General features: G+C 38.2%; 1 protein-coding gene across 1 annotated transcript in view; it reads left to right on the top strand.

Annotated features, from left to right (window-relative positions):
* LOC125225550 overlaps positions 1-21,753 on the top strand; it is a 41,364-nt gene extending 19,611 nt beyond the window's left edge. Inside the window, exons 2-4 of the mRNA XM_048129308.1 lie at positions 7,779-7,906; positions 18,123-18,291; positions 21,629-21,753. Coding sequence (XP_047985265.1) covers positions 7,779-7,906; positions 18,123-18,291; positions 21,629-21,753 — 422 coding nt within the window. The remainder of the gene's footprint in view (positions 1-7,778; positions 7,907-18,122; positions 18,292-21,628) is intronic.
* Positions 21,754-23,821: the final 2,068 nt, after the last annotated feature.

Raw genomic sequence — 23,821 nt, 5'->3', positions numbered from 1 at the left:
AAGGAATCGTGGAGTGAGCCATCCTTGATAAAAGACTAGTATACGATGTTTAAAAGACGATAGTGTAGACACTGTGTCTGTTGTAATTGAATTTTTTTAAAATTAAATGTCCTCAGTCCATTGGTGGGACTATTTTGCCAGTGTCAAGGTAATATAATCAAATTGTTATTGATTTTGGTACGGTAAGTACGACAATGTTCGGTAGTTGGCACTTGTAAATTGATAGCTAGATTTTACAAGGGCACGTGGACTATCGGTCGTTGACGACAAAAAAGTGGCTAAACGCGTTTCGAGATTAATTCTTCATCAGCTTCTCACTATAAAATTAGTTTACTGCATAATAAGCTATCGATATTACACTTTAAACAACATTAATTACCTGTGTGGTGACGGGTTAACACCACCCCCTAAAGGCGACTATGGGATAGTTAAATTGTGGCGTAGGCGAGAGGCTGGCAACCTGTCACTGCAATGTCACAGTTTCGTTTTCAACCCCTTATTTGCCAAGAGTGGCACGACCCCTTTATGGGATACAGGCGTGATTGTATGTATGTATGTAAACAACATTAATGAGTAAAAGGAGAAATTATTCACGACACGATACCGCTAAGATGGCGTTCGAACCGGAAGTCCCGTGTCTGTTGTAAATACATAAGCAAACCAATGGAGTTACCCTGGCCCCGTGGCATTTCTCCGACGCCAAACGAAAGCGATACGCCGCACTATCACCGCAGATACGACACCAACTAGTTGAGGCCTAATTACTGGTTGCGGTTACATTTGTTTGGATACCGATGGTTGTGGGAATGCGATTAATTAATAGTTAACAATAGTTTGATCAATATTTTATGGTAACAGAAGTTATAAAGATATATTTGAAATATTTATTAGATACTAAAAATTACACTTCCAACCTTAAAATAAAACAGTACTTAACACTACTCCCATGCGAAAATTCATCCGCAACGCAGGCTTCGTCATGTGGCCACAAATCCAAATCAACAACATGCTTCGTCAAACAAACCAATGATGATATCCGCAACAGGCTTCGTCACACATAAAATAATAACTTTAAGCTAAATGAAACCGTCCCGAATCGTACCCGGTTCAAATGTCCCCATCACACCGGCAGCGTTACCACGCTGAATAGCCAATGAGATCTGTTGGACCAGGTACGATCCGGACCGTATTTTACATTTATTTGAAATAAATGTAAAATACAAAGAAATGATGAAGGCATCCAAATGTGCAAAGCTGGATAACTAGCTAAGTTTTGGACATTTAGATGCCTTGATCAGTTTTCCTTGGCATATGACATTTATTTCAGTTTTTAGTTAATAGTAGTTTGACTGCTCAAAATACAAATTAAAGTGTCTTCTGTGAAAATAATGTAATTTGTTCTTAGAACATATATTTGAAGAGTTTTTGACTAAAATCCAGAAATCTTTAAGAATTCTTTGTTAAATGACCTAAGTACCTACGAGTGCTTGACTTTTGTTAAATAGTCAGTACGTAACTACGTAAGCAATTACCTTCATACGTATACCGACAGGGTTTGCGAGAGGAGTTTTGTCCGACATTTTTCATTGATTTGATATCAAAATATATTACTTTTAATGACAGATTGTGCCAATTATTGAGCATTTCTTTTTTTTTGCCATTTTTTTTTTATTTTGATCTTTTTAGGGAATTTTAGGTCAATTGTACTCAGAATCACGTACTTTCAATCTCACTGGGAGACAAAAAGTGTCCCAGAATTTCCATAAATTTTTGTTACTTTCCTCTTTTGTTACCCCACACAACATGTACGTAATATGGTAAGAAAATAGGAAAAAATAGTATGGGACAATTTTTTTAACTACTAGGATTGAAAAGCTAGTGATTCTGAGTAGAAATAGCATTTTTTTTTTTTTTCAAAAATATCACATTTCATAAAAGTTGCAAAAAAAAAAAAGAAATGCTCTATTAACCCATTCGCTCATGTCGATTTATAACATAAATCAGTCAACATTTTGAAGAAAACTCTAATCTGTTATTTAAAACGCCTTAATGTACCTACTTGTCTAATCCATTAAACTTACAATGGCATGGTGATGTATGGAGAATATTTATGGCTCGTTAGGAATGGTTACAAAACGCAGCAAGCGATGTGTTTTGCGACTAAATTAAGATGTCATGAATATGAGTGGTCTGGCGCAGTCGGTAGTGACCCTGCCTGCTGCACCGCGGTCCCGGGTTCGAATCCCGGTAAGGGCATTTATTTTTGATGAGCACAGATATTTTGTTCCTGAGTCATGGATGTTTTCGAGCTTACCATGGGCCTTCTCTGTCTAAGTTCTCGTCGTTAGGTAGAGTGCCCACGCCCAGAAGGCTGGCCGCATTGCCCCGCTGGATCCGCTCAGCGAAATATCGGCCAGCTCTTTAGTCATAGAGGTGACGCACACATGGCCCTAGGGTTTCAATCCCCAAACGCCGCAAATATGTAGCTGTGTAAGAATGTCCTATAATATTTTTGGGAGTGCGATGAGATGATGGCAGGAACATTAACAACAACCGTGTATGGGATACAAATCCGTTTATTTGGATTACGTCGACAAATCTTAGTTTTGGACAATCATAAATTACACGTGTTGTAATTTCTCTAGATCTAGTTTTCGACGAGTGTCAACATGACAGCTCGGTGTTGCTGTTGTATTTTATAAAGGCGGCTATACATTAATGTAGATGGTCGCCACATGTTTATTTGTTTATTTACTGCCTAGGGTAACATACTCCCGACGTTTAAAGTCTTCAGCCGAAGATGCAGCCGCACTAGCATCAAGTTTGGTGCTGGGAATATGGGAAATATGATATCAGGTATTAATATGATGTCACATTCGTGAGAGTGCATGAAAACGCCATTGAAGAAATTTAATTTGAGAGTTTATTCTTTCGAGCCCTCTAATTTTTACTGCACTTAGATGATACATTCCATTCTGGCCTCAGCGTCTATTTCAGACGATTTATGGTGCAAAGTCCGAGAGACGAGAGACAATAACGCTTTTGATGACTAAAGAGACCTATGCGAGAGTGACATAATGAAAATGAAAATGACGTCTCATCGACGAACTTGTGACCATATCCAACGCACTTTCGCCACTCCGTCCGCTTCATTTTATAATCTTGATATATAAAAATCCAACCTCGACACTCATTTCCATTGACTTCTTCATTGCTAGCTTCACCAAGTAATGTCGTATATAAAGCACGCGGATAGAACGTCGAGATTTAATTAGACAACGTCGTTTAAGTCGCTTTTAACGCCGTCACCTCATCCTCTCGAGAATCTTCGGATAGTGTTGGATACTAGACTCGAGACTTCATCCATACTAATATTATACATGGGAAAACTTGTGTGTCTGTTCGTTTGTCCGTCTTTCACGGCAAAACGGAGCGATGTATTGACGTGATTCTTTAATTGGAGATAGTTGAAGGGGTGGAGAGTGACAAAGGCTACTTTTTGTATCTTTCTAACCCCCACTTCCCTAAAATGGGAGGTGGAAGTTTGTATGGAGCATTCCGCAATTTACGAATGCGAGCGAAGCCGTGGGCAAAAGCTACATACATACATACATACAATCACGCCTGTGTCCCATGAAGGGGTAGGCAGAGCACATGAAACTACTCAGGTTTCAGTGCCACTCTTGGCAAATAAGGGGTTGAAAGAAAACGAAACTGTGACATTGCAGTGACAGGTTGCCAGCCTCTCGCCTACGCCACACTTTAACCCATATCCCACAGTCGCCTTCTACGACACCCACGGGAAGAAAGGGGGTGGTGAAGTTCTTAACCCGTCACCACACGGGGCAGAACGTAGGTAGAACGCCGAGATTTAATCCGACAACGTCATTTAAGTCGCTTTTAGCGTAGTCACCTCAACCAATCGAGAATCTTCGGATAGTGTAGGATACTTACTGGATGGACTCAAGACTTCATGTTTTTATATTAAAGGAAAAAATTGAATATTCTCAATACGACTTGAGACTCAGCTGGTGGCTTGGCGGTAAGAGCGTGCGACTTTCAATCCGGAGGTCGCGGGTTCTAACACCGGCTGGTACCAATGAGTTTTCGGAACTTATGTGCGAAATGTCATTTGATAATTGTCAGGCGCTTTTCGGTGAAGGAAAAACATTCCAATAAGGCCCAGTTCGGGTTAGAAGGTCAAATATCATTCGTAAAAACTAGTGTCTACGCCAAATCTTGTAATTAATTGTCTAAACGATCCAGGCTCCTGTGAGCGGCGACGTATGCCGGGATAGCGCAAGGAAGATGATGATAGAATTAATTGTACTCAGAATCACGAGTACTTTCAATCTCACTGGGAGACAAAAAGTGTCCCAGAATTTCTATACATTTTTGTTACTTTCCTCTTTTGTTACCCCATACAACATGTACGGAAAATGGTAACAAAATAAGAAAAAATCGTATGGAACAATTTTTAGCTAGTAATTCTGAGTAGAAATAGCATTTTTTTTTTTTCAAAAATATCACACTTCATAAAAGTGGCAAAAAAAAAAGAAATGCTCATCCAATGAATCTATTCTTGCCGAGTCGAATCTCATGTTACAAGGGGACAAAAGGTTCGAGTTTTTCCCATCCCTATCTCAAGCCCGCCTCGGAACTTAAAACTTTATTAGCATTTCCTCCACTAACTAAACTTTATTGTTCACTGCACTAATGGCTTACTTCGTCAATCCCCCACACATGCAATCCCCCGCCCTAACACTTAAGCATAAAGTGCATTTTGCTTTAGTGACAATATTTCGCGCTTAAGCCAAAGTAAACCCTGTTCTATATAGTGACGCTTAAAGCCGGTGATGTTTTGTAAGGGTTGCTGCAATAATCTGCATTCTTAATACAAGTGTTGAAAGTCTGCGTTAGTGATGGGCAGGAAATTCGGGAAATGTCGACAGAAGCCGTTAAAGTTACCGGCGATAAAATCAGAGGAGTGAGATTAAATGCAAGCTTTGCACCTTTTACAAGCCGTCACTACAATGTCTGTCGCCTCTTGGTGTCGCCTCTTGGTGAGAATTGGAAACGTTGGGATAAATACCCGAAATGACGACCGGTCTGGCTCAGTCGGTAGTGTAGTGATCCTGCCTGCTAAGCCGAGGTCCTGGGTTCGACTCCCGGTAAGGGCATTTGTGTGATGAGCACAGATATTAGTTCCTGAGTCATGGATGTATTATATGTATAATTGTATATAAGTATGTATTTATCTATTTAAGTATGCATATCGTCGCTTAGCACCCATAGTAGGTACAAGCTTTGCTTAGTTTGGGGCTAAGTTGATCTGTGTAAGGTGTCCCCAATATTTATTTATTAAGTTGTTGGAATTTCGATTTCAATTTCATAATGTCTAAATGGTGTTATTCTTAGTCTTTATTCATTATGTAATTCATTTTCACAATTGTGTATATTTCATGACAAAAAATTATCGATTTAATCAAAGTCATTTTTCAATCTTAATTTAAAAAAATAGTTGAATCAATATGTTCCCGTTCACATATTATCGATCTTAAACAATGAGCTCCTTCGTCATCACGTCAATGTTATCAAAATGTGTTAAAAAATAAGCCTTATAAATACGTATATTATGCTAACAACGTGAATTCGTTTTGACTCGTCCAAACTTTTCCGTACAATTTATTTTCCGTTTCCAAAAAACTATTTTCCGTAAGAATATTCCCGGAACATCACTACGCTGCATCAGCAGAACTCAGCGCGGCAAAAGTGCCGTTTTGTCCCCCTTAAATATTTAACAGCCGCGATAAATTCCAGCTTTGTAGTTGGAAGTAAAATTTGATCTCCGGCCGGTTGCGGAAGCTTGAGCATTTTGCATATTTTAGAGTTGTCTTCTCTCCATGAAATAGGAGAAGTCGGAGGTCACAATGCTTGTAAATTGTAAATGTCCCATGCCTTATGTATGTACAAATATAATGTTTTTATAGATGTTAGGTATCTTGTCAAATTGTTCATGCTGTATAAATCTCTTCAATTTCTCCTTGCGAACGTCATGATGGACAATAAGTCAAATGACAAAGCCTGTAGCTGATTTGTTTTATGTCCACTTGACGAAGTATGCGCTGCTGATCACGAACTATTTTTGATTGTATGGGTTGTGTTATGGGTTTTGGGTTTAGTTATGATTTTGATTTTTTTATTGTATTTTTTTTAACCCTGAATTATAAAATATTCTTAGAGTCTGGCTAATGAAAGTTGATCCCGAAAAAACGTGGCAATTTCAAAAAAAATGGAGCTGGCAACACATTGATAACATGGTTTCTTTTTTATTATTTCTAATTTGTTTTATTATTTCTAATGCTTACCAACATTAGCAATTGAATTTTAAATATAGGTTCAGCATCAAGACCATATTTAAAAAAAAATCCGTAAATTTGAATTAGCTTTAAGGTTCCTAGTCCGACCTTGACTTGAACCTTGTCATTCTTCCTTCAGTTGGGGTAGTTGTGCCCCACTGTTTCGGTCCAACTTTACAGAAAGTTTATATCTAGCCTCAAGCCTATCAACGTCTGTCAAAGTCAAAGTTCGGTTACCTGAATAGGTAGGTGGTTTATTTAATCCGAAGGTCATGACCACAAGTTCAACCGAATGTTAGTACAATATTAGCTTCGAAATTCACAACAACGGTGATTATTATATGCAAGATGATATTTGTATATAGGCATGATAGTTCAAATTGGCCTTGAGGGTCTAAAGCGCTCGCATCACAAGACCAATATCTGCAATGAAGAAATAGTTATTTGTTATACAAGGGGGCAAAGTTGTATTTTAACGCCGAGTGTGGAATTGAAAAACGAGCAAGTGAAAGGATTCTATAGTTGAACCACGAGCGAAGCGAGTGGTTCGAGAATAGAATCCTGAACTTGCGAGTTTTTTAACACACGAGAAGTAAAATACATTTGCACCCGAGTGTAACACAAAACTTTTCCCCTCACTATAGCGAGGAAACTACAACGCAAAAAATGCGTTTATCACTGCTTCCAGCAGTTCCACAGGTGATAAATCATCTTTATTACTAGATTCATCTACTTTTATCAATTTTAAAGCAGTTAATTTGACTTTATTCAAGGTCAAGTTACTTTATCCACTAGTGGATAAAATGCGTTTTTACCCGCTGGTATTAAAGGACAAAACACGTGTTTCCGAGCTAGTGAGGGGAAAAATATATTTTTCTCAAACATGCAATGAAATATTGTCTTTACGTAAAATGGGCTGGGAAGTATCGCTTTTTGGGCGCAACAACTCGAGAGGACTGTAAAGGGATTTCATATTATTTTTTGGCCTAGGCCTGCAAAGTAACTTTTTTTTATAAAATATTGTATGTTTGAGAAAAGCACTATACATGCCTCGACGTGAAAACGGATTCCCGGCCTCGTATCCCTATATACCCGATATACCCACTTGGCCGGAAATCCTCATTTTCCCGGCCTCTGATGTAATGTACTATTTCAGTAGAGATGGTGCTTTTTGTTGGCACTACTGCGCAAAGTGGTTCATTGTAAGGTCGAAACTTCAGAGGGTCATCCTGTACTTAAAAACGTCGTACGATACAAGTGCGAAAGGAAAATTCGTAACTCGTGTCGATTTAACTCCCTTCGGTCGTGTTTTAATTTTTCACTACTCGTTTCCAACGTCCTCTTTTCCGCACTTGTATCGTAATATATAGTATTTTACTTTTCTTTCGTGTCTTATAATATGATATGTTTTTGTTACAGTGCCATCAGCACGGATCCTCGGCGGACCAGATCTTCACGTGGACATGGGGTCCACCATCAACCTGACCTGTCTCATCCAGTTCAGCCCTGAGCCACCCGCCTACATCTTCTGGTACCACGAGGACGAGGTGAGTGTCCACTAAAAGACTATCTCCTCAGCTCGACTCCACGTTTGGATGTAGGGTGCATCGGAGTAATTTCGAAGCACAGAAATGCTCGGGTAATTTCGAAAGGGGAATCTTGATGTGATGGAAATAATGGTGATTTTTTGTGTGATTTTCGAACTAAGACGACCTACGAAATTACCCAATGCACCCTAAGTTATAAGGTAGGTAATTTACCTAACCGTTAAGTTCATCTTCTGATTATAAATTGAAATTGATGCTACACACTCAATAAAAAGCGATCAAACCGTCTGGTGGCGAAGCCGGGAGTCGAACCCGGGTTTCCAGCAATCGCGGCTGACTTGTTTGACAACTACACCACCCCGACCGCCATGGTACCCGTCGAAATCATCATTAATTCACCTTCTGATGTCATAAGGAATGAGGATGCGGTGTGTCCAATAGAAGGAAAAGGCTTAAAATGGAGTTGGGCGGGGTATGTCCATGGCAGAGTGATGGCAGGTGGACTAAAATATTAACGGAATGATGGCCGCTAAAAATGTAAGAATTGCCTGGCATCCGTTGACTCATTGGGTCGACGACATCCGGAAAATTGCGGGTCACAACTCACAACTGGATTAGACTAGCTTAGGACCAGGAGACGTGACGTACTGGAAGAGAGGCCTATGCTCAGCAATACGGACATTTGGCTATTCCGCCGCTGATGCGGCACTGAGTGAGTAAGCAGTGCAGTAATATAATTTTAGCGTGTGCGGCAAAGATAGGAAATGACCGGTCAATGTACGAAATTCTTCGTGCTTAGCAGCCTCACTTTAGCTAATGATAATATACGATTATTTAAAACAGAAAAAAACTTTAAAAAGGCAAATGTAGGAAAGGTTAGTCCAAGCGATATAAAAGCACAGCAGTGTAAAAATCAAGTGGTCTCGAATGGTTACACTCCACAGAGGTGCTCTCGCACTGCTGTTGATGCTGGCAGGCATCCAACTGGGCTGAGTCAGCAAAGATATGCTTATGGGTACGGGGGCCGCGTCTTATGACATCTTAATAACAAAGTTGCAGTGGCCAAGAGGAAAATCCGTGTCAAAGAATGGCTTTTCTACATATAAAATAAATCAACAAATAACCAAAGACACCGTTAAAGAGACCAAAGACATTTCAATTCGGAACTACAATGGGATTATTAGTTTCAAATTCAACACTGCATAATGAGTCTGAGCCCTAGGGTGGTAATACATAGGGTATATTGTACTGGTATGTTAAAACAAACAGTACTTTTATTTCAGCAGGAATAAATATATCCTCTGTAAAATCAGTATAATACACAACTATAAAAAAAAAATACCTGTAAAATAGTAAACACATTAAAAAAATAACAATACATGAAACAGAAAGAATCACACATACATATACATATAAATACCTAATATTTATCTAAATACTATTAAGACATTAAAACCCTCATAAACAGCAAATATATTAAATAAAGTGTCAAGAGTTATCGGCCGCCTGTACTGAAAGCGAGAAACGTAAACTTAAAAAAAAATATAAAAAAAAAAATATCCATAATATCGGTATCAAAATTTCAACACGTATTTTCAATAGTATCTCAATTCAAAATGAAACTGCCTTTTTTACTGCTTTTTCTTTTAAAGGAAAAATACCCGACGTATTTCCAAAAATTGCATTTAAAATTAACAAACCTTGAACATTCCCTAATAATTCCTGATTGACAGATTCCAGAACACTCTTTGTCTACAATTCCAATCACTTCCTGCGACAAAGGACTCGTTTCCATAAAATTAAGCCTAATTGTTTTCCGCGAAGGCCTTTCATTTCCATTAAGGAAGGAAGATAGGTTTCATTGTTCAGAATAAGGGTCCAGACTTCAAACGGAGCCGGACTGACACTATTTTTATTTACCGCTGAGAATTCTTTCGGAGAACTGATTTTATAGTTCTTTTAAAACATGTTAGAAGGAAGAATGAAGCAAAGGAGGACGCCAAGGAAAACGAATTTTGAATAAAAAATATTAATTATAATTGTATCCGATCGTAGTAAAGAAAATGTATTTAGTCTAATGACTGTAAAATTTCTTAAGTATTACCTTGTTCATGATTTCCCTTACATACCTAATTTTGTTAGTATGTTAACAATCTTTATATTCACTAATGAACCTCCAGGTCTTTTTTTATCCAAATTACTTAGTCCAACTCATTTGTTTATGTGACTGTTTGTGTTCTAAATAAATAAAAAAAAAAAAAATATTGTACTTATTCTATTCTAATTATGACTCAAATAAAGGAAAAAATCAACGTCGTGTCGTATCGAGAATTCAAAAGGAATTTAATTCAATTCAAAATATTATACATATTCATTCAAGTAGGCTTAATTAAATAAGCACTTTTGACAAGTCCATACAAAATATTAATAATTACAACTTAAGAATTACAAATCAGAAGAAAGAATGAAGTCAGAAGACCGGCACAAATGGAAGTTGCTCCATCGATAAGAGTCCAACTCTTAAATGGTCATGATTTTATGGTCTGAACTAGTTGAATTCGCGGCTAAAAGTCTGATTTCGACTCCAGTAGAGGCCAGGTTCCAAACGGCGACGTTTTCAGCTAAAGGAGCAGATTACCAGTTCGCCGAAAGATAAGAGGTTGTAATAAGCTCAGTATCCAGCGAAATGGTAAGCTTTAGACTTACCGTCCCAGACCTTTTGGCTAACCTGCCACGGTGACCTCAATCCCGATTTCTGGAGAGTGCAAAATAAATGGCCAAACGTAAGTTTTACATAAAATAAATGGCTGGAATTTTGCTATTTCTTTACATTTCGAAAAGGAATCATCTAAGATCTGCATTTAGCCTGGTATACTATTTCAATTCTGCCAAGAGTTGAAAGAACATCGAAAATAAATTTTGTCTCGTATTTCATATTTTAAGAGGTCCAAAGTTGCTGGTTAAAAATTCCGTATCAACCATTCCAATTCTTTCCTAGAAAGTGTCGAAAGATCATCTAATATAACACTGGTCTCTGGTTACGTATAATCAATGAAAGATCTCAAGGTCAAGTTAAACTAGTTAGGTTTAAGCCGAAGCCAATGAAATACATGGTGAGGCTGGTCGTAAAATTACTGCCGACGCCATTAAGAGGCTTAGAGGTGATATTTTACGCGCAATCGAACTGTACCACCGAGATATTAGTTAGGTTCATTAGGACATAAATACTGGTGATGGTTGTACAAATTTCACTGAAGTAAGTAGGCCTTCGAAAACCTTAGGAACCACCTGTAACAACTCAAACGTTTGTCTGGAAGACAAGACGCATTTGAAAGAAAGCTTGTTAGAAAGAATACTTTGACTGAAAAGAAAAGACAATTTGAAAAGTAAAATAATTTTGACGCAAATTCTAATAAGGCCTACTGCCGTATGTGCACACATATCACAGCAATTTGAGTGTCAAAAGATTCAAAAGTCACATGTCCTCCACCAAAAATGTCACTATCGACACCGCCGATCCAACCCGCTAGGCGAGTTCTTTATTCAAAGGTGATTTTGTTACACAGGTTTTCCCATGATGGTATGTGTTTTCCCATATTATCAGCTAGCCTCTAAGATCTAGCTAAGAAGCTTTACACTCCTTGAAGAACCCTGCTCAGATTATTGTCGTAAACTTGAAAGATTTAAATTGTTAATAAGAAACAATCCCGTTTAATTACACTTTGTTCTGAGGCGCGAATTTGGGGACGACATCGCGGATTTATCGCCGTCCCCCTCTGATAATGGGGTGATTAGTATTGCTGTCCCCCTCTAGCGTGTAATGAGTCGATTAGTATTCAAGCGTAGAGTCACTTGTGGAACTAATAAAGCGTGCGTCGCGAACGTTCGCGGGGATTCAGAATTTATTCGCTGTCAGAGACTTGTAAATTGTATGGACTGACAAATATCAAAGTTCCTGTTTATATAAACAGATCATCGTCCGCTTTTTTTACCACTTAGTACGGTATATATTTGGATTATTTTTTTATTTCTTTTTTATGTTTGTTCCTTTCTTTAAATATACCGGTGTTTTTTCCTGGAGAAATCGAGGGAACTCCTCATAGGTTCAGTTGTGCTTAACGGAACAGTATTTTGCTGTGGACTTGGGATTTAAATCTGAACGGCACACTAATCTGAGATTTTTTGTTACCGCTACCCGACTAGTTTGTCAAAATTAAATTCAAATGCAGCAATAACAAACATTAAAATATATAAGTTTGTATATAATCGTTATTATTCCCTAGGAAACCTTATGGACAATATACAATCGCCCTCGAGTAGGGAAATTGTTGTCGAGAGAATCTAAACTTATGCCAGTGAAAGCAAATCAAATCGAAAATCCAACTCACCTCGTCTCCGCTCGGCGAACAGCTGGTCGCTACCGACACTTCCCAATGGAGGACTGATATTGGAGAGGTCGCGGTGAGGGCCTCAAGGCCAATCACCTCAATCGACAGTTTTACCTCCTCAGAACGAGCTTGCGCACAGGGCAATGAGCAGCCATCAAATCAAATCAAAGTATTATTACTTGTAATAGTAGGTAGCTTTATAGTATTCTTTAAGAGGGTTTGATTCCATTGCTAAATATGACAAATTGATAATTGACGTGTCCACATTTCTCACTTATTATTTTTCTGTCACACCTGTGATATGACAGGTAATCTCTATATCATAATTGCACCTATCCAAATTATTAACTAACTATATAGCCTGAAACTTAGTATTAAGCTAGATATAAATAATTTGTGTGCCCTGACAGGGTGTCATGGAAGCTCTGCTATTTGTAAATTTTTTAAGATCCTATGTACATGACTTTTTCAAATAAACATCTTATTTTATCTTATCTTATCTGTCAGGCTGTCAAAGATAATCACCAGTCTACATTCCACTCGTCTTTAACTCCCGAAGCTGCACGCTGCGGGCGCGACCCAATTTAGATTAATTAGCGGTGTGCCATGTAAACAACGGGGTTGGGGGCTGTAGGTTGGGGGTTAAGGGGTGGGGGGTGCCACAGGTGATTAATATATTAGTCGGCAATACAAGATCATGCTGACGCGACAACGGTCTTTCATCGTCCGTTTTACATGAATTGGTTACGTCGGGATTTGAATTTGGTATTTGTGTGATTTGGTATCATGGATTGTACGGTTCATATTACTTATTAGGGTCACTTGCTCCAACGAAAATGGAGGGAAATTGTGTGTGTCTGTTTGTTTGTCCGTCTTTCACGCCAAAATGGAGCGATGAATTGACGTGATTTTTAGGTGGAGATAGTTGAAGACAAAAAGTAGCCTAATATGTCACTTCCCATCCCTTCAACTATCTCCACTTAAAAAAACATGTCAATTTGTCGCTCTGTTTTGCCGTGAAAGACGGGGAAACCAAACAAACACACAATTTCCCATTTATAATATTAGTATGAATTATGATTTTATGCAAATTAAGACGAAGTTTATTAAAAGGCGCACTGACCTCTGTTTTTATTTGACTCTTATTTTCAATGAATTGCAACATTAAAGAGGTTTGTTTAAGGGTGTGTTGACAGCCTAAGATTCTGATCTGGTGCCGCAGCCGAATGGCATTTCTGCGACGCGAAACGAAAACGAAATGCCGCGAAAGGTAGTCTAGCTCTGTCGCCCAATACGCAATCAACTCGACACAAATTACTCTCAACTGAATCCAGACGTTCAGTGATTCACGAACATCAATGTACATGAGATGTACCTACCATGTACATTGTATAGTACACAAGGGATCCTGCACAACAGGAATGGTAATGAACGTCAGCGTTACTGCTCTTGTGGGATCCGTTTAGAATACTGTGACATTGATTGTTAGGCGTTATGTAGTCTATAAGCATTTATGCACATACCTACTTAGCTTGTTTATCTACTACCTAAATGAAGGTAAACATATTGAAAGACGTAATTAAAATTCTCCGTGCAACACTTGTAAAGTACACAAGGGATCCAAATAAGAATGGTAATGAGTCCGTCATCAATGACATATATAAAATTTTGAAAAAACCCCCGACCGCGACATAGTGGACCGATTTTCATGAAACATGGCTAAGAACACTCCCGACTAACTCAGCTTTCAGACAAAAAAAACTAAATCTAAATTTGTTCATCCGTTCGGGAGCTACGATGCAACAGAGTTCATCCGTTCGGGAGCTACGATGCCACAGAGTCAGACAGACACACACACAGACAGACACGTCAAACTTATAACACCCCTTCGTTTTTGCGTCGGTGGTTAAAAATACCTGTTAAAATATATTTTCCAAAACAGTTAACACATCCACACAACGGTATCTGTTAAAAACTGTCTAACATGTAAAACAGAAAATCATCATTTCCAAGAAAATACTACCAGCAGCACGTTTTTATACTTTTTATACCGTTTAATGCCTGTAAAATACCAGTAGAAACGCGTAATTAAGAGCTAAAGCTGCGAGTAAGATAATTTACCAGAGTAATGGCACTGAAAACATCCACGCTACATGCTCGGTTTACACGAGCTTAGTGATTAGTGGTTAGTGGCTTAGTGGTTACTCTCCTAAACGGAAATCGATTTTTACTCTTTACAAATATACGGTATTATTTTCGTCTTTTTAGTTCTTTGGTGTTTGGTGGTAGGGTTTTAAGGGGTTTTTGCTTTTTTTTTTTCAAAACAGAAGTGTACAAGTTTCTAATGGATCGGCAACGGACATATGATATCCCTTGAGTTGCAGGCGTCCTTAGGTTACGGTGACCGCTTTCCATCAGGAGGACGGTATATCTGTTTGCCACCGATGTGGTATAAAAAAAGGGTCAACCTGATAATTTTTGTTGTTACCTAAATACATAATTGAGTGCTATATAAAATGGGTTTCATAGTTCTAAGTCTGTTTCGAGTTTTTATTAAAATACTGGTTCAAAACCCTGCTCTTAAAGATAATTTGTAAATAAATAATTATAACGTATTAGCTTTTGCCCGTGACTCCATCTGCGTGGAAATACTTAGTATGTACCTGAATTGTTTGACGCCTGATAAAAATTAAAGACAATAATTCTATTCTATTTCTAGATGATTCTATCTAATTCTAGATGATTTTCGTGGGACCTCCTACTTACTAAAATATACTTGTGTACTTACCGAATATTACTGAATACTTCAGTAATTTCGGCAAAAAGAGACAATCCAGCAAACTTGCTACTCCGCAAATGATGGGCGCGACAGTATTTCTCCACGACATATATCACATGTATTTTTCTAAGGGCCACTTGCACCAGCGAAAATGGAGGGTTAAACCGGGGGTTAACCCACCAAAATATATGGAATTTGACAGTGACAGCCCACTAACCCTGAGTTAAGTGGTTGGTGCAAATAAAATGCTAGCCGTGCAAAGACAGAGAGATTGATACCTACACATTCCCATTATAAATATTAATGTAGATGCACACTATTTTGTACGAGCAGTTACTGCAATATAATAAAATAGTATTTTTTATCTCTCAACTAAAACAGAAACTTCCTGCCTCGCTCAGCTAAACTATGAAATTAACTGTCGCCCGAGGTGTTTATGAGACGCAGGTGTAAGTGTCTTGACTGCCCGCTAATAAGATATTGGGTTGACGAGGGATGGACAAGTAGTCTTTAAGAATAAGAGTTTTGAATGATTCACGGTCTATATCCCGGTCAATATAAGTCTAGTCTTTAAGAAGTTTGTTTTTATATCTTCCCTTTATGTACCTACACCTTTAGGCATTTAAAACACTTACCGACTAAACACACACATACATACACTTAGAACACAGTTACACTTGTCCGAGTTTTGGGTACGTAGCCAAATGCACAAACGCTCACGATATCTGTTTCGTAGCTATCTATCTCTATCGCTCTTGCGTATTGGCATGACAAAGCCAGACTACATTTCTGTCGGCGTCTAGCGTCGACGATTGCCATTCGGCTACGCCGCCTGAGCTAATCTCATCAAGTTGTGACCTTCTAACCCGTAACTTTCCGGATGTCGTCCATCTAACGAGCCAACGGATGCCAAGCGATTCTTACATCTGTAAGCGGCCAACGTTCCTTTAACATTTTAGTCCACTTGCCATCACTCTGCTTAGGAAATATGAATGCTGGTTATTAAACTCGACTCGTGTAAACCTAGCCTTACCCCGCGTCTGTCGCGGCACTACATAATATTACATGCAGCACATACCAGCGTAGCTTGCATTGCAAATGACATATTAGTTGTAGTACATAGCAGTGGGGTTGGTATTAACGAGCGACGCGGGGATATGAGCTCATTGTCAGCGCGAAGCGTTTACAGGAAATTGTTTCCAATTTAGAGAGTCATTAAAGGATTATAAAGTAAATGGACACGGAACAGGATTTGTATTCGGGGAACTTAATAATCTGCTTCTATTATATTCAAGAGAACCGCTCCCTTTTTGTATGACCAGTAGTTAATTTCAACTGAACAGTACTCGTACTCGATAATTTCACAGTAGTGTATTTGTAGTTACTTTAAATGTGGAATGATAATGATCGGTTCGGTTTTTCATGCAAACGTTATCCTCATATATATTAATCATATTATATTATACAACGTGTTTTTTTTTTGTTTTCCATTAAATTCGACACGCAGTTAGTTTCATCATCCAGAAACCACCCTGTATATAGCTTTTTGTTAAATTCGAAAAAACATTTTTTTTGTTTCCATACATAATAAATGGATTAATTAGTGTGAGAGCAACTTCATCATAACATTAAAGTCATTGTCAAGTGTTTGACGGCTCATGTCAAAACAAATAACATTAGGAAGTGGTAAGGGATGCCATACACGTGTTCTAATTAAATTATTTTATTTAATAATTTGATAATCCTAGTTTCTTATAGAAATTGATTGTATTTGAACTAAAGAATCTTCCCTTAAAGTTAACGGAATTCAATAAAAACAGGGTGTATTGACGTTATAAAGGGTGGTCTGTGCGTTATAGAACTTACTTTTGCATGATACCTATAGTTCTTCGTTTGTCTTAATTCAGTTTTTAATTTATCACCATAAAAACCGGCCAAGAGCGTGTCGGGCCACGCTCAGTGTAGGGTTCCGTAGTTTTCCGTATTTTTCTCAAAAAGTACTGAACCTATCAAGAAACAATTTTCCTAGAAAGTCTTTATAAAGACTTTTTTGATTTTTTTCAAAAACATATGAAAAGTTAGAGGGGGGACGCACTTTATTTTCTTTTAGGAGCGATTATTTCCGAGAATATTAATATTATCTTCCCTTATTCATTTTTAAATACCTATCCAACAAATAGTATTGTAACCTTTACATGTAGGGGGTAAGAATAAAACATTTTTTTCCATTTTTTATTTTTGCACTTTGTTGGCGTGATTGATATACATGAAAATTTCAGAAGTGCTAACGGTTACTGAAATCCGACGGACGTGAACGGACGGAAACGGACGGACGGACGGACGGACGGACGGACGGATTTATTTTCCAGACAGTAGGCATATCATTGACTACGGAACCCTAAAAATTAGGCGGTAAAGACCATTTTCATCGTGAAATATAGTGCAGTAACAACAACGACTCAAAACGAATCTATACAAGATTCGGATCTTCCCATTCCTGCCCAAATAGTATTGTAACATTTGTAACCTCGAAAGATATATAATTTAATTATGTATAATGAAATGAAATGAAATGAAGTGAAATGAAATATTTATTTTCCAAGTAGGCATATTATAATGCGCATATGAACGTCAAATATAGCTACGCCGGCTCTAACCCTACGCCTCAGCCTCGAGAAGATTTCAGTCCCCCCTTAGTTGGAGGGGGGTATCCACTATGGGACCGGGAAGAAACTTGGTGGGCCACTTATAATTAACATGCATTAAAAATAAGATACAATTTAAAAAGCAATAGTATTCATCAAAAAAAAATATTAACAGACTAGGAACCTACGCTATGGAAATTAATATCAATAAATTATACAAAGTACAAAGCTATTATGATTAATAAGAGATGTTAGAGATGTATAGAGTCTCTAAGTGTCAAGTAATAAGCGTGTAATGTAATAAGATGTGGCAGACACATTTGGCACCATATTCTCCAACATTATCCCAACCGCACCTCCATTGAATCCGATGTGTGAATGTAATTATTATCGTTGTTAAGCAGGTGATATCCTACGACTCGTCCCGCGGCGGCGTCTCCGTGGTGACGGAGAAGGGAGCGGCTACCACCAGCTACCTCCTGGTGCAGGATGCGGCCCCGGCTGACTCTGGGAGGTATTCCTGCTCGCCTTCCAATGCTGAGGTCGCTTCAGTACGGGTTCATGTGCTCAATGGTAAGATACTTAACTTTAATACTAATAGGCAAGGCATCACCTTTAGTCAGGATACCACCAACTATCCCCTGATGAAGGAGGCCCTTCATATCTAAATAAGTAGTAGGCGGACGGCGGATGCAATTTACGTCTAAATCATTTCAAATGAAGTGATATACGTAATATGGATAAGACTACAATTTTTCGTTTTGCAGATAAGTTTACCTGACATTTTGGTTCAAAAGATCGAGCCTTTAGAGGTATCGTAAACTAGATCCGGTTTATCAAGTATCCAATTTACGAATCGTGATTTCATTCACCATAGCCGACGACCGGTCTGGTCTAGCGCGTAGTGACCCTGCCTGCTAAGCCGCGGTCCCGGGTTCGAACCCCGGTAAGGGCATTTATTTGTGTGATCAGCACAGATATTTGTTCCTGAGTCATGGATGTTTTCTATGTATATAAGTATTTGTAAATTATGTATATCGTTATCTGAGTACCACTACAAGGCTTCTTGAGCTTACCGTGGGAGTCAATCTGTGTAAGAATGTCCTATGATATTTATTTATTTATTTAAAAAATAAAGAGATAATTATTTTAAATTTAAATATCGATGGAAACGCACATATAAAGTCACAAATTAAGACGTCAATGCAATTGACAAGTCTAACACTTACAGCCAGTTGCATCATATATTATTTGACACACACATCATCGTCACGCAGCAGATGTCTATGGAACTTCCCATACAATAAAATTTAACGAACGCTTTGACGGTGACAAACGGTTTGATGCAACCGGCCCTTAATAGATTAAAGCAGTTAAAAATAGTATAAAGACTTAAGTGGCAATAATTTACAAGTGGCAGGTACTTTCTTAATATACTAACTATATACTATGGAGGACAGGGGTATTCTGTGCTGACTGATATATGTGTAAGAAAAACCGCATATATTTTTTAAATAAATATTACTCGAAGGTTTATAAAAGTCTTATCCACATTATGCTTTCGTCACCGTATTGCATCCATCGTCCGCCCTTTAAAAATAAGTAGGAAAACTGGACGACAGTGACACTAGTACACTACGATGTTGATACTTCTTGATTTCTACTCTTTTTGCCAGGCTGAGCATAGTCATCAACTTCTGACTGAAAATACACCGCTGACTATGGGCTATTCTTCTTCTTTCCTTCCAGCAAAGGTACAATAATCATGTCGGTGTAGGTAAACTAGAAAATAATTCGGCGACAAATTGCTGTCAAAAACTTGATTCCTGTTGACGAAACTTGCATTTAAATCATTTTCAACACTACCAGGCAACCAACATTTTACCTTATCTGAAAGGCAATTTCTTTACGATTCCTATGAAACAATGATAATGTAGATGAGTCTCCAAATATCCACTTTACTAGGAATTCAGTCGATGCAGTGTCCGTTACTAAGCATTTAAAGCAAAGTAACCACTTTTCGATAAAAAATCTACAACAAAAACTGCTGAACGAAGCTGTTCGCAGATTTTATTTAATAATATGATCTTTCAACTTTATTCTGACAATAGCTGGATATCATCCACCACAGCTATGAAGCCAGCAGCCTGCTAAAGCCAACGCTCTTCAAATCGGGTAAAAAACTTAATTTAACGAAGTCTCATAGTATTCACCTATTAACCGGAATAGGATGGAGTGTCTAAGAAATTCATTCATTTAAATGACACCAACCATAAGCCACCAAAATATTTAAAAAAAGATAGTCCTTGACAGGACTAAAACTAAGAATGTGTCGAAAAACACTGTCGGATGTACGATGGAGGGCGTACAACAAAACTTACAACATGAGCGAGGAGAAATGGAGAATGATAAATTTACTAATAAATAATAAATTTTAAATACATTTTAAACACATTATAGAAAAACATACTTTTCGGCCGGCCATACTTTCGACTTGATTCGGCCGGCTCTGGTACCGTTAAAACAGTTTTGAATTTGACAAATCCGTTACGAGTCAGGCCTTATACAGTGGGAAGTGCCACCAGTTAATTTTTTATTTTTATTATTATGAATGGGCTTACTCTTGACTATAGACTAGCCAAAAGTAAAGACGTGGCCTACGATGGAGTGAGCTCGCCCAGAAGATGCCTGTTCACCCTTGATTTGAAGGTCACCGGGTTATATGAGCTCGGAAATATAGCCGCCGGCAAGGAATTCCACTCCTTGGCAGTGCGCATAAGAAAAGAAGAAGCAAAGCGCTTCGTGCGAATTCGTGGAATATCTAACAAGAAAGGATGGAAACTGGCCGTGCATCTAAGAGCAGTAAATGGGGATGGTGGAATAAGCTCGTGTAGCTCTTGAGCACACTCCCCGAAGTGCAACCTGTACAACATGACATGATGTAGCATTTTGACTATTGAAGCTCTTTACATTTATCCGCACAAAACGATTTGCCTCATCCTTTGTAATGCGGACTGCAAGGGAATGGAATGCGCTCCGAGCATCGGTGTTCCCAGAAAAATACGACTTCGGTCTCTTTAAACGTAGAGTGAATAGGCTATTACTGAATCGGTGAGCTCCATCTTAGACTCTGTGTTCACTTCCCATCAGGTGTGACTAGGGTCAATCGCCGATCAGTCCATAATAAAAAAAACCGGCCAAGAGCGTGTCGGGCCACGCTCAGTGTAGGGTTCCGTAGTTTTCCGTATTTTTCTCCAAAAGTACTAAACCTATCAACTTCAAAACAATTTTCCTAGATAGTATTTATAAAGTTCTACTTTCGTGATTTTTTTCATAATTTTTAAACATATGGTTCAAAAGTTAGAGGGGGGGGGACGCACTTTTTTTTCCTTTAGGAGCGATTATTTCCGAAAATATTAATATTATCAAAAAACAATATTAGTAAACTCTTATTTATTTTTAAATACCTATCCAACAATATATCACACGTTGGGGTTGGAATGAAAAAAATATCAGCCCCCACTTTACATGTAGGGGGGGTACCCTAATAAAACATTTTTTTCCATTTTTTATTTTTGCACTTTGTTGGCGTGATTGATATACATATTGGTACCAAATTTCAGCTTTCTAGTGCTAACGGTTACTGAGATTATCCGCGGACGGACGGACGGACGGACAGACAGACATGGCGAAACTATAAGGGTTCCTAGTTGACTACGGAACCCTAAACCTGCCTATTTCGTGGCACTTTATTACTATTTTATGTCAGTGTAAAATTGTTTATTATCTGTGTGCTTTCGAATAAAAATATTCTATTCTATTCTATTCTATTCTAAAAAAGCTCAAAAAAAAAAAACATTTTACAAGACAAGATTACCAGATTTTCAGAACAGATATTCCTCTTCCGCAGGCGAACGGCCAGCAGCAATGCAGACAGGCTCCGCTGGGCTCTCTAACAGCTCGCACTGCATTGCGGCGCTGCTGACGCTGGCGGCCCTCCACGCGCGCTGGCTACGCTCGCGGCTCGACAGCTGATCGCCAAGCGGCTAGCTCGGCCGGTGTAAATGTTGTATATAGGTAGCAGCGGGTTAGGTTAAGGGTTGTAAACCAGTGCGTAGCTCTGTCATAACTGTCATAAGCGTCGGTTTGGCAACAGGTGTCCCGGTTCGAATCCCGGCCAGAAATAAAAGGTCTAAGAAACTATAACCGATCTAGGTACTATCTGAAATAGGCATGAAAGAATATATAAATGTGTGAAAAAGATGGTTTTACGCACGTTTATTTTATTGTTACTAACGATAATGTTTGTGCTGCAGTGCGGTGCACAGAGTGCAAGCACTCATTTTATACCTGGCAAATAATTAAGCTGATTCGAAATGTTGCCAATATCAGTATAATAAACGTGAGTAGCTAGAACCTTTTTCGATATTCAACTATGTCTCATGAAAGTTTAACTTCTATGAAGGAATAATATATCTACAGAAAGGTTATGTGACGCTACTGTGACGCTAGAGCGTGGCTATTACACCCAGCTGTTATATTTTAAATTGTCATTGTAAAATATATAGGATAGACTACTGGACTTGATTTGGAATTCGGTGGAAGTTAGATAACTTTTAAAGTGGTTAAGAATATTTGACAATGGCATTGTCAAAAAGCATTGTAAAGAGAAAATGTAAGATGACTTTAAGCTATATGTATTTAATTGATGTTGGTTTTTAGATGATCGCCAGCAAATGACGAGTCTAAAGTTTAAATATAATACAAAATTTAGTTTAAGTAATCAGAGTTATTTCACTCGTAACTTTGAATATGATTTAATTTGTCAGGAAATCTGCACCTAATGTTATTATAGTATTTTATTAAGTATCAGTTCCGCTATAAGTATAATATGGTTTCATATGCGCTGAAAGGATTACCAAATTGCAGACAAAAGAGAAAAACAAATTACTTATATTGAGGATCATAACTTTTCATAAAAACCATTTGATTATGAAAGTGCACTTGTATGGACATATTTATTTTATGTAACGGGATTAAAAAGGATTTCCATCGTCGGTAATTTGAAAATGCCTCATATATTGCTGTCCCAGCAATTTTCCAATTAACTTTAGTTGCAACTCTTAATAAGAGCTCATAAATTGAATCGATTCACAGGCTGTAATTAAGTTTTTATGAGTGCTGTCTGAACAGGCCCCGTAGCCGAATGGCATTTCTCCGACGCCAAACGAAAGCGATACGCCGCTGGCTCTGTCGCGCCAATATGCAAGCGCGATAGAGATAGATATCTACTAGCGCTTCGTTTCGTGAGCGTTTCGTGAGCGATTGTGCCATTCGGCTAGCCACCCTGTTTGCTAAAGGGTTTTTAGTAACGCGATGCAACAAATATAATGTTTTCTGTTATAAAAGATCTGTGCTCAGAGCATGTAATACTAGAGGGCGGGCAAGCCATTGTTAGCTCATTGTGCATACAGTTGTGGCTGTGTGAGTGCGACGTGATACTACCAGCCGGTCGTTCGCATATGTACACAAACATGGAAATGATGCACGTATATTGCACAATAGGCTAGTTTGCTACTAGTCAAATCAGCTTCTTTTTATTAACCGACTTCAAAAAAGGAGGTTCTCAATTCGACTGATTTTTTTTTTTTTTTTGAACTGTCAAAATGATTTGTTAGCATGGAATTACTATGAAATAGTGAGAAGTGACGTCACGGTCAATTCACTTACTTTATATCTTTCTCATTGACTTATTAAATATAAATTATGTTTAAAAATAACTACTGTCCATATTTTTCTTCTAATTGTGTGGTGCTTTATTTCGTGCACTGCATAAAATATTTTATTTTAAGTGTAGGAAACTAGCGTATAGCCCAATAGTAGCGCCCATCTACAAGTGTGTGTATTAGGTTCAAGATTTTGTGACAATACAAATCTCTCGGCTTTTCCGATCTCCTTCCTTCATATCAGCACGAGTCATAGGGCCCACCTATTATGAGCACCTACCCGCTGACATAAAAAATGAAAAAAATGAGGAAAGGTTCGGACGAAGACTGAAGAACCTTCTGTTGGAAAAGGAACTATACTCAGTAAAAGAATACAT

Source organism: Leguminivora glycinivorella, chromosome 4 (genome assembly GCF_023078275.1).
Source record: "Leguminivora glycinivorella isolate SPB_JAAS2020 chromosome 4, LegGlyc_1.1, whole genome shotgun sequence".
In the NCBI taxonomy this organism is placed as follows: domain Eukaryota; kingdom Metazoa; phylum Arthropoda; class Insecta; order Lepidoptera; family Tortricidae; genus Leguminivora; species Leguminivora glycinivorella.
The sequence above is the reverse complement of the archived record's forward strand: the minus strand, read 5'-3'. Positions and strand labels throughout refer to the sequence as shown.